The sequence below is a fragment of the Pygocentrus nattereri genome, chromosome 10, assembly GCF_015220715.1.
Source record: "Pygocentrus nattereri isolate fPygNat1 chromosome 10, fPygNat1.pri, whole genome shotgun sequence".
Classification (NCBI taxonomy): Eukaryota; Metazoa; Chordata; class Actinopteri; order Characiformes; family Serrasalmidae; genus Pygocentrus; species Pygocentrus nattereri.
The window spans coordinates 40,764,137-40,775,218 of NC_051220.1; the positions used below are offsets into that span (position 1 = coordinate 40,764,137).

Consider the following 11,082-nt stretch of genomic DNA (forward strand, 5'->3'; position numbering starts at 1 on the left):
CTACTGGACGACACTGCATCGCTAAATAATCGACTTTTCTGTGAAATAAACTCGATTTAAAGGCGATTTTTTCCGGCTGTACTCACTTCGTCCGTTAGCGGGTCTTCAAAACACCAGCAGCTTCTCCCGCGCGGAGGACGACGACGTCAGAAGGGGCGTGCACTTTCGCTCAGCCGCGTGTCTATTGGTCGACGCTTGACATCTGGACCCGCCTTAGGAGTTGACGTCAATTTGGCGGGCTTCCTGCTCAGGCTGCGTCTGAAACAATACAAAATACCGCACCGGTCAGCCACAACATGATGACCGCCTCCTTGTTTCTACGTTCACTGTCCACTTTATCAGCTCCACTTACTGTATAGCTGCACTCTGTAGTTCTACAGTTACAGACTGTAGTCCATCTGTTTCTCTGATACTCTGTTACCCTGTTCTTCAGTGGTCAGGACCCCCATGGACCCTCACAGAGCAGGTACTATTTGGGTGGTGGGTCATTCTCAGCACTGTCCACTGATGAAGGACTAGAGGATGACCAACACAAACTGTGCAGCAGCAGATGAGCTGTCGTCTCTGACTTTACATCTACAAGGTGGACCGACAAGGTAGGAGCATCTAACAGAGTGGACAGTGAGTGGACGCAGTGTTTAAAAACTCCAGCAGCGCTGCTGTGTCTGATCCACTCAGACCAGCACAACACACACTAACACACCACCACCACGTCAGTGTTACTGCAGTGCTGAGAATGATCCACCACCCAAATAGTACCTGCTCTGTGAGGGTCCATGGGGGTCCTGATCACTGAAGAACAGGGTAACAGAGTATCAGAGAAACAGATGGACTACAGTCTGTAACTAGAGCCCCTCCAGCTCCTCCCTCACTACATCTACAGGTCCACAGTGGAAAGCTCCCTGACCATCTGCATCACAGTCTGGCATCACAGCCCACTGCTGCTGACCACAAGGCAAATTCTGCACAAAGAAAGTGGATATTTCACATCACTAAGGCGACTTTTGTTTATTTCCATAAACTACACAGGGCCGGTTTCATATCCTCATTTTACCTTTATATAGTATATATTGGCCTGTACCTGACAGCATATTCACAGATAGCCTAGGACAGAGGTCATCAATAGGCGGACTGTAGTCCAAGTCCAGACCCAAGCGAAGTCCTATGCAGACCTGGACGTATAACCGATACACTATGGAGAATTATTTAATTTTTATTGGGGTGGTCCCGTTTTAATCAGCATAACTTTTCTAGCCTTTATGGCAGCTTTAGAGGCTGGGAGACTCACAGACCAATCACATGCGCTGTAAATATGACACATGACGCTGCTGAGCCAATCAGATCTGTGCATTACGTTGAGCTCTGAGACTCGAGTGAGTGACGCCACACAGAGGAGGGACGAGGAGAGAAACAGCAGTCAGAGGAGAAAGTGAGTCAGAGGGAAGTTATTCCACATGACGTGACTCTAAAAAGAGGAAACTGACAGTAAATGTTGTTGAAATCTGACCGAACTGGACTTTATTTGATCTGATGTTCAGTAAATGTTGTTGAAATCTGACCGAACTGGACTTTATTTGATCTGATATTCAGTAAATGTTGGTGAAATCTGACCGAACTGGACTTTATTTGATCTGATATTCAGTAAATGTTGTTGAAATCTGACCGAACTGGACTTTATTTGATCTGATATTCAGTAAATGTTGTTGAAATCTGACCGAACTGGACTTTATTTGATCTGATGTTCAGTAAATGTTGTTGAAATCTGACCGAACTGGACTTTATTTGATCTGATGTTCAGTAAATGTTGTTGAAATCTGACCGAACTGGACTTTATTTGATCAGATATTCAGTTTGACTGTTTAAGATGCTGATATTCCTACTCGGCTACTTCAGTAAACAGAATATGCCACTGAGTCACGATGTAACTCAGACATTACGATGTTCTGGACCTTCACTTGAGGACATTTTCTCTAATTGGACCTTACTGAATTTTAATTAAAGACCCCTGGCCTAGGACAGATGTACATAGCAGTCACTGAGGTAGCAACCAGGACAACAGCAACACAATGCAGTATTTGTTTGACCGGACATACAAATCATAGTAAATAAAGTATTTCTGTGTGAAATGCAGTAATTATATTTAGGTACAGTATCTCAGACGTAGTCTGGAATAGCAAGAAGTGATGAGAAACGCCCATAAAATGGATTTCCACTTCTTTTTGTATATTAAACCCCACAATTTGTCTTAAGTGGTGGGTAAAAGCAAAATGCAAGACAAGACAAGAAAAATCCAGGACATGGGCCCTTTAAGCTGAAAGTTGGTCTTCGGCGCCATCTCGTGGCGAGATCGGCGCATTGCCATGTAGAGTTCGTCTCGATTAACTGAGAAAAAAATCGATTTTTGTTTTTAAAATTTTAACAACAGCTACTCAGTTATGAGTATGAAAAGACGTAGATACAGCTTTCTGTACACACGCCCTCCTCGAAGCTCTGGGTAATGTTTAAGACCCCTTTTTCGACCAAAACGCGAAGATTTGTACCGAACCAAATTCATATTTTCAGTACTCAGATGGGCTCTCTCGCTGTTAAATCGCAGTTTTTGGTTTCGTTTTACGTTTTAAAGACGAATATACTGCGTTGTTTCGTCCGGGCTGGTCTGTCACGTAGTTCACGTTCCACGAGGCTGAAGCTGGCTTCCTACTCGTTCGAATTTTCCCGGTCCACCTTAAATGCGCAACAGTTACATTCTAGCGGCGGAACCGTTATAATGATAAACGCAGCGTTTAAGGTGGAACGGGAAAATTGGAACGAGAAGGCGGACGAATAGGAAGCCGACTTCAGCCGCGTTCACGCTCCTGCGTGAGGCAACAGGAAGTGAATACGAGTTAAAACACGAGCTTGAGACCAACCTGCAGGTCCAGCGGGTGGGTCAGTGTTTCTGAGCTAAACGGACAGATATTTTTCTTATTTTACAGACCAGCTGGCCGCTTTACTGGGCTGAGGCTCCAACGGGGAGAAATGAACCTGTTTCTGCTTCTGCTCGCTCTGTTTAGCGTCCTTCCAGGCAGCTGGGCGAGATGTTTCTGCAAAGTAAGTTCAGTTCTTACATTATTCATCTTCTCAGTGTGCAGCATCATAAAACCCCACTTGTACCTGCCTCTCCCTGCTGGACACCAGAGAGCCCATCAAAGGTGTCTGCTGGTTCCTGATGGTGTCCAGTAGTCTCTAATGGTGTTTTGTGTTTTCCTGCTGGGTTGATATCACAGTGGAAAGGACCCTAATGGTTTAACAGGTGCTCTGAAACTGATTACAGGTGCACTGGATGCTTTCCTAAAAGTGTCCTACAGGAAATTAGTGGTCTCTAATGTTAACCATTTAGCCAGTTCTGGTTACAAAGCAAAGTCATCAGGTTTTAATCCTAGTGGTTTTCTTTCGTCTTCTTAAACCACATAAAAATGCACATAAACAGGGACGTAATGGCCTGAGATCCCTGCTGAAGAAACCTAAAGGTCTCTAGTGGTTTATCAGGTGAGCTGTGACTGTTTCCAGATGCGTTTGATGGCTTCTTAATGGGATCTGAAGGTGTCCTACCGCACTGAGTGCGTTTACATGAATTTAATAATCCGATAACTGCAGAAAATCTGATTTTGTCAGCGATCCGATCAACACGTTTACATGCGCTTGAGTAATCAGATAAGGGGGAAACTCCAGGTCTATATGAGTCAGACAGTAGACTTCTGCTTCAACACCAGCCAATAAGGTCGCAGGAGACGACGTGACGTGAGCATAACGTATAACTCATGCCGCGGCTTTTTTTAAAAAACATCGCACCACTTTACCTGAACATATGAACATTACATCATCTAGAAGATGATTATTTAAATCCTTTATTTCGTCAGGCATGTAGTCGGTTTGAGCCACGCTGCTCGCTTATTTCTGGTACCGCGGCCTGTTTTCACGCACGCTGATGTGCTGGACTGTGGGCCTCCAGGACCAAGGCTGAGAAACAGGAGACTAGTGGTCGCTAATGGTAACCGTTGGTCGCTCATGGTAACCGTTGGTCGCTCATGGTAACCGTTGGTCGCTCATGGTAACCGTTGGTCGCTCATGGTAACCGTTGGTCGCTCATGGTGACCGTTAAGCAACATTTTACTATAATATACATAAAACAGGGACATAATGGCCTAAAATCCCTAATGACAAAACATAAAAGCCATTGAAGTATCTACTGGTTCCTAGTGGCGTCCAGGAGTTACTGATAGTGGTCAGTGTTTTAGTGTTGGGTTGAAATCACAGTGTAAAGGATTCCAGTGGTTTATCAGGTGGCGTGACTGATGCCAGAGGCATTTGAGTGGTTTCCCATAGGTGTCCCACAGGAAACTAGTCTCTATGGTGACCATTAAGCCAACGCTGGTTAGCAATGGAAAAAATCTATCAGGTTTTAATCTTAAGGAGTCAAATTGTCTTTTTTTCTGCAGGGAAGCAGGCCGTGGGTTGCCCAATCCAGGCTAAATTAAGCATTACTTTGCTCTCTGTTCCTCTTCCATCAGGTCACAGGCAGCCTGGATGACTGTGCCTGTGATGTAGAAACTATTGACAACTTCAACAACAGGAACCTCTTCACTAAACTCCAGAAGCTCCTCTCCTCTGATTATTTCAGGTTCTATAAGGTGAGACCTTTCACTGAACACTCTGCTGAAGGCTTCCTTCTTGTATAATAAGGTGACGTTGAAGGGAACCAACTTTCCAAACGTCTACATAATTCAGTCGCTGAGATGTTCACATCGTAACTGTTTAATCTTGAATTTACATTTATGGCATTTGGCTGACGCTCTTATCCAGAGCGACTTACAGTTTGATCGTTTTACACAGGTAGGCCAAGGTGGTGTTAGGAGTCTTGCCCAAGGACTCTTATTGGTATAGTGTAGGGTGTTTGCCCAGGTGGGGGATTGAACCCCCCGTCTACAGTGTAGAAGGCAGAGGTGTTACCCACCACACTAACCAACCTCATTTTCATTAGGACAAATACAACAGATACACAGAAGTGATTACATATGTAAAATGGCTAATGATGGTTAGTTAATATGCTGATATTTATGACCCTCAACAGTATTTCTTTCCTTTCTTCTCTTCACTTCGGCTGCTGGCCGTCTCCTCTTCAGGTGAATCTGAATAACCCGTGTCCATTCTGGACAGACAGTGGACACTGTGGGCTCAGGGACTGCGCTGTTAAACCCTGCACAGCTGTGAGTCGCATTTCTTCACTACAGGGTCTTTATGAAAGTTTTCTGTGCTAGTGATCCTGAATAATGTACCATCATATATATGTAATATTTACAGAATGAAGTGCCCGAGGGGCTGAAATCCAACAGTCACAAGGTAAAAAAAAATGTAATTGTCTTAATTGTCTGGTATTTATTTAACCACACTTACGTATGTAAATGAGTAAATATAGGGTCATACCATGGCAACTGCCCAATGGCTTGTCCAGTCATGTCAAAAATGTGAGCAAAAACGTCTGTTTAGTTCCTGCAACCTTAGACGATTTCAGAACTGAGCTTCTGATTTATTAGTTATGAATTTTTAAACTTTGCTCCATCACTTTCGAAATTGCGTATTAAATATTGAGCTTAACTGTTTACAGAATGGCTGATACGAGCTGAAATATTAACTGTGTAAATACAGCACTAAGAATAATATTCTTCACAACTAAGAATTTGCCTTTAACAACCTGCATATTCTCAAAAGGGACTAGTTTTACTTCCTTCCAGTTTTTCTGAATGAAAACAGGTGTTTGATTAAAATAGAAAATGTGCTCTGACTTGCTGATTTTAAAGTGTTGTAGCTTATTTATAACTCAGACGAACTTTAAAAATTCATAACTTAAAGAAGTTTTTGCTTGTTTGTTTTAATGGAAGTCTGTGGTGACTGGACTGGCTGTAGATGAGCCGAGTGGGACGCGTGTGTGTGTGTGTGTGTGTGTGTGTAGGAGCAGGAGCTGTGTGGTTTTCATGTTCTCTACTGTAGAGATTGTTATAAGCAGTGCTGCAGAAGCTGGTTAATGATTGAATGTGTTGGTGTGAACAGCATTCATTAGAGACCAGCAAACACACGGAGGAGTGTGAAATGGCAGAGAAGCTCGGAGCCGTCAACGGCTCTCTGAGGTAAAACACCGCTACCAAAACCCCAACGCTGCCACGAATACACCATTAAAACGAAAGTGCTAAAACTAGAACATAGTCTTATTATTTTTTTGTTTGTTTGTCTATTTGAGTGAGTTAACACCTTTTGATGTGGTTTGTAAATATTGGGAAACAAAGGAGCATTCCACCACTTTTTCAAAAATTGTGCTTAATGCAGTGGTTGAGACAGAATAGACTCATTCAGAGCGGTTTGGTGTGAAACGGTTGGTTGTAGAGACTCGGATGTCTTTACAGTGGAGTTGATGGGAACCAGGGGTCGCCATGACGACAACACAAATATAGCCATATTATTTACTATCCAAAACGCGTTTATGTGAAATGATGATGGTGGTTAAATAGTAGAAAATCTGACATTTTCCTTGGGGACTATTTTGCCTCAGCACACCCTGCATGTATCACTCCACCATTAAGGGAGTTTAAGGCCAAAATTCTTCTGAAAACAATCGTAAAACAGCGTTTCAGGCATTAGGCAGCGCCTTCCTAACCAGCAAGTTTCGGTAGAAGTAAGTTCACTTCACACCAAACCACACTGAATGACTTTGTTTACATCTTATTCTTTTAGTTCTGCAGAAATTTTGGAAAATTGGTGGAATTCCCCTTTAAATGAACTAGCGCAAGTCCAATATCTCTGAGCTCCAGTAACAGTAATATCCCATCACCACAGTCATCAATATACATCCTGGATGTTATTAACCTCTAATGTTTGTGACCGTCTGCCGTACTCTTAATTAAATCTGTTAAACTGTAACAGTGTGTGTGTGTGTGTGTGTGTGTGTGTGTGTGTGTGTGTGTGTGTGTGAGCGCTCGTATCAGTGCTGACTCTGCTTCTGTTTGTGTTGTTCAGTGATGAAACCCGACAGGCTCTCCTGGAGTGGAACAGGCACGACGATGAGGCCGACCGGTTCTGCATGCATGATGGTAAGTTTCTGTCTTTATGACACTCTGCCTTCTTTACCGTAACGCAAGTGCAACGAGAGAGAAATTTACCATCCTGAGTAGAGGTGTGAAAACACACCGATGCGTTCTGAGAGTGGCAGTTCAACTGGAACCTTACAGGGTTACTAACAACCCCAGTCAAATGACATGCTTTGATCTCTGAGCACATCCTTTGCAGAGAAATCGCTCCTGCCCGTTTTAATACACCATTACTGTTTATATGCTGAATTTAACATAAAGGAGAAATAAAACTAACAATATAAACAGTTACAGTTACAGTTGATAAGTTTCCTTTTCCCCCAGTGTGATGAATTCATCAAATAGACAGTAGTTGTGCATTAGAATGTGCAGTAGTGTGTCTCTGTAGACGACTCGTTCACTTATTTACACTTAGAAAATCAAACTAAACTTAAACCTAAACTTACGCATATGACTATAATTGAACAGAATCAGTACAGCTCCATAAAGCATGGGCTGGACATTTGCTTTAGAAAGAGAAACGTACATATATGCTCATAAAGAAGTGTATTATAATAATAATGATAATAATAATAATAATACTTTTTTAGTAAATGTACTATTTTAGTAAATAATTCAATTTATAAGTTTTCTTATTGCCTACTATCTAAGTGGGTACTTTTACTTCATTTTGAAGTGTTATTATATATTGATTTATTGATATTTAATGCTTGTTTTCTATTTGAGTTGTTTCATTAATTTCAGTTATTGTTTAATAAAAAAATCTTTTTGTCTTGATACATTTCCTTTGTTTTAGTTGCTGAACTTCATTTGAACTTTTTCAACTTCTTATAATTTGCTCAGCTACTTTGTAAATGAAGGTCACCCTTATTTTCAATGTACTTCCAAGCTGAAATAAAGGTTGATTGACTGACTGATTTTGAACTAAAACAAAATTGTAAATATTCTCTAAATATTTCAATATTTCTTTTTCTCCCCAGATGAAGACTCTCCACATGCGCAGTATGTGGACCTTCTGCTGAACCCTGAACGATACACTGGGTATAAGGGTCCTGAGGCGTGGCAGATATGGAACAGTATATATGAAGAGAACTGTTTCAAGTAAGATGATAGAAATTGATATTCATAACAGCCCATAGTTGATCAGTGCTTTTTAATGTTGATCTGTATAAATTGACTCCATTTGTTTTAAACTCTTAGACCGTATACAGTTCAAAGACCCCTGAATCCCCTGGTATCAAGCAGCAGTGAGTGTTTCTTATAAAATAAAAATAATGTTGTTTGGAGAAAAAAGAATATGAAAATACATCATATCCCTAAATCTTTATTCAGTGTAAAATTTTCATTTATTGGTTCTGTTTCAGGTGAGAGTGAAGGTAAGCAGGATGTTTCATTTTTGTGAAAGTTTTGAAAGTAATTTATAAGATAATTGATGAACATAATAAAATATTTTTAAAATTCTTTCGGCTTTTCAGGAAAGGGATTCTACAGGTGGTTGGAAGGTGAGTATCCAGTATGAATCTGCAGTGTGTAGTTTTACAGTCTGACTGTAATAATTGTAGAGTGATTTTAATCCAGTATGAATCTGCAGTGTGTGTAGTTTTACAGTCTGACTGTAATAATTGTGGAGTGATTTTAATCCAGTATGAATCTGCAGTGTGTGTAGTTTTACAGTCTGACGGTAATAATTGTGGAGTGATTTTAATCCAGTATGAATCTGCAGTGTGTGTAGTTTTACAGTCTGACTGTAATAATTGTGGAGTGATTTTAATCCAGTATGAATCTGCAGTGTGTGTAGTTTTACAGTCTGACTGTAATAATTGTGGAGTGATTTTAATCCAGTATGAATCTGCAGTGTGTAGTTTTACAGTCTGACTGTAATAATTGTGGAGTGATTTTAATCCAGTATGAATCTGCAGTGTGTGTAGTTTACAGTCTGACGGTAATAATTGTGGAGTGATTTTAATCCAGTATGAATCTGCAGTGTGTGTAGTTTTACAGTCTGACTGTAATAATTATGGAGTGATTTTAATCCAGTATGAATCTGCAGTGTGTAGTTTTACAGTCTGACGGTAATAATTGTGGAGTGATTTTAATCCAGTATGAATCTGCAGTGTGTGTAGTTTTACAGTCTGACGGTAATAATTGTGGAGTGATTTTAATCCAGTATGAATCTGCAGTGTGTGTAGTTTTACAGTCTGACTGTAATAATTGTGGAGTGATTTTAATCCAGTATGAATCTGCAGTGTGTGTAGTTTTACAGTCTGACTGTAATAATTGTGGAGTGATTTTAATCCAGTATGAATCTGCAGCGCGTGGAGTTTGGCGGTCTGATGGGAATAATTGTGGGGTGAAAGTTTTTCTGTAATTGGCTGAACCTGGAGCTCTCTCAGTAATAGTTGTCCTGTTTTAATTGACCTCATGCTAAAGGGATAATAAAACCTGCTAATAAACCTGGCCGTGTGTTATTGTTATTGACTGGGTCCAGTGGGGTAACAGTAACGTTATTATCTCGTCTATGACCATTCAGTCTGTGGGAATTTGAGTAAATTACTCAGATACTTTATTTCAGTCTAGTTGACCAATGAAAGCCCAAACCCAGTACAACCTCCTGTAGTGAAACTAATCCAGCTCCAGTAGGGCTTAAGCATCTCTGTTGCTTTTTAACATGGCTCTGTGCTCTGTTTAGGTCTGTGTGTGGAGAAGAGAGCTTTCTATAGACTTGTTTCTGGACTACACGCCAGTATAAACGTCCACCTGAGCGCAAGATACCTGCTGGCCGGTGAGTCATTCAGACTTCCTGCTGAAAGAGAGGAAAGGTCAGATAAGCAGCTGACCTGAGATTTGTTCAGGATGTGTCACTGGTTTAAACTGGAGCTCCTTTAAAGCGAGAGTTTGGCCATAAACCTAATTTACCCTGTTCTCTCTCTTGCCAAATGTACCAAGTATTACAAGACGAGTTTGTTGTCTGACGTTTGCTTGTTTAGTTTTGCATTTGGGCTCTAAAGCTAAAGTTAAAAGAAATGGAAAATTCCTAATTTGCTAGTTGCCATGGTGCAAGTCTAAATCATCACACAATCACTTCCAAGCGTGTGGGGTTGTTCCGTAATCTTTAATGGACTTGATTGCAGTGAACTTTAGTGCTTGTTTATAAATGAGTGTGTCAGAAGCCACATAAATCTCTTACACGGTTTGATGCGAATAATGGTTTAGGCGCCATGCTAATTGGTAAAGTATAGGTTTCCATTACTTGTTAGCTACATTGACCTTATAGCTTAAGTGCAAAACTTAAGCCTCCAGACATTCAGTAGCTTATGGCATAAACTTTTCTGTCTCGGGCCAAAAAAACAAAATAATATGCAAATAGATAGACAGACAGATTCAATTCGTATTATTTTTTTTAATTAAAAATGAAAGAAGCTTCATTACTAAGGCTACGTTTGCACAGCAGATAAAAGTGGCCCAAATCTGATTTTCTCACCAAATCCATTTTTTTGTTTGTTTGTTTGCTCACATTATCTTTTAAAGGTGACCTGTATGCCACATTAGTCTGAACAGATCAGCTCCAAAACTGACCCGCATGCGCAAAAGATCAGTGCTTCATCCAGAGGTAAACAATCACGACCGCCAACGAACGTCAGTCGCTTCCGATGGATCAGCTTCATCTTCACCAGCACCACAGCAGCGATTATGAAGTTCCAGTGGTTGACAGCTGGGCTCGTCACCCACAGTGTGTTTGAGTTCAGCACGCCTTTAGTTCGTGTCCTCGGATTGTTTAAACTGCGCCTGGCCGTTTTCGTTCGAAACCTCTTCGATCGTGGAGCGGCTGGGATGAGTCTCGAAAATTTTTGGTACAGAAATTATGACGAACGTCGAGTTGGAATGACGGTAAAGTCGCATGAATTCCGATCTGGCTGTTCAGACTGAGCCGCGCTGCCGCAGGTCGGATACGTATCGGATTTCA

The 11,082-nt window shown here is 41.2% G+C and overlaps 2 protein-coding genes across 4 annotated transcripts in view; one reads left to right on the plus strand and one right to left on the minus strand.

The window, feature by feature from the left end:
- The window catches only part of wdhd1 (WD repeat and HMG-box DNA binding protein 1), a 76,463-nt gene that overhangs the window by 52,826 nt on the left and 12,555 nt on the right, over nucleotides 1-11,082 (minus strand). Inside the window, exons 1-2 of one of the 3 annotated variants that reach the window (XM_037542080.1) lie at nucleotides 3,154-3,245; nucleotides 87-258 (exon numbers count right to left, since the gene is read on the minus strand). The gene's annotated coding sequence lies outside the window, so the exon portion shown is untranslated. Of the gene's footprint in view, nucleotides 1-86; nucleotides 259-3,153; nucleotides 3,246-11,082 lie in introns of those variants that run through there. The other 2 variants (XM_037542081.1, XM_037542079.1) reach the window with 2 other exon arrangements.
- The window catches only part of ero1a (endoplasmic reticulum oxidoreductase 1 alpha), a 17,160-nt gene continuing 8,428 nt past the window's right edge, over nucleotides 2,351-11,082 (plus strand). Inside the window, exons 1-12 of the mRNA XM_017721611.2 lie at nucleotides 2,351-2,494; nucleotides 2,976-3,090; nucleotides 4,551-4,670; nucleotides 5,163-5,246; nucleotides 5,341-5,379; nucleotides 6,088-6,164; nucleotides 7,048-7,121; nucleotides 8,099-8,219; nucleotides 8,319-8,365; nucleotides 8,483-8,494; nucleotides 8,594-8,620; nucleotides 9,808-9,900. Coding sequence (XP_017577100.1) covers nucleotides 2,436-2,494; nucleotides 2,976-3,090; nucleotides 4,551-4,670; nucleotides 5,163-5,246; nucleotides 5,341-5,379; nucleotides 6,088-6,164; nucleotides 7,048-7,121; nucleotides 8,099-8,219; nucleotides 8,319-8,365; nucleotides 8,483-8,494; nucleotides 8,594-8,620; nucleotides 9,808-9,900 — 868 coding nt within the window. The 5' untranslated portion in view covers nucleotides 2,351-2,435. The remainder of the gene's footprint in view (nucleotides 2,495-2,975; nucleotides 3,091-4,550; nucleotides 4,671-5,162; nucleotides 5,247-5,340; nucleotides 5,380-6,087; nucleotides 6,165-7,047; nucleotides 7,122-8,098; nucleotides 8,220-8,318; nucleotides 8,366-8,482; nucleotides 8,495-8,593; nucleotides 8,621-9,807; nucleotides 9,901-11,082) is intronic.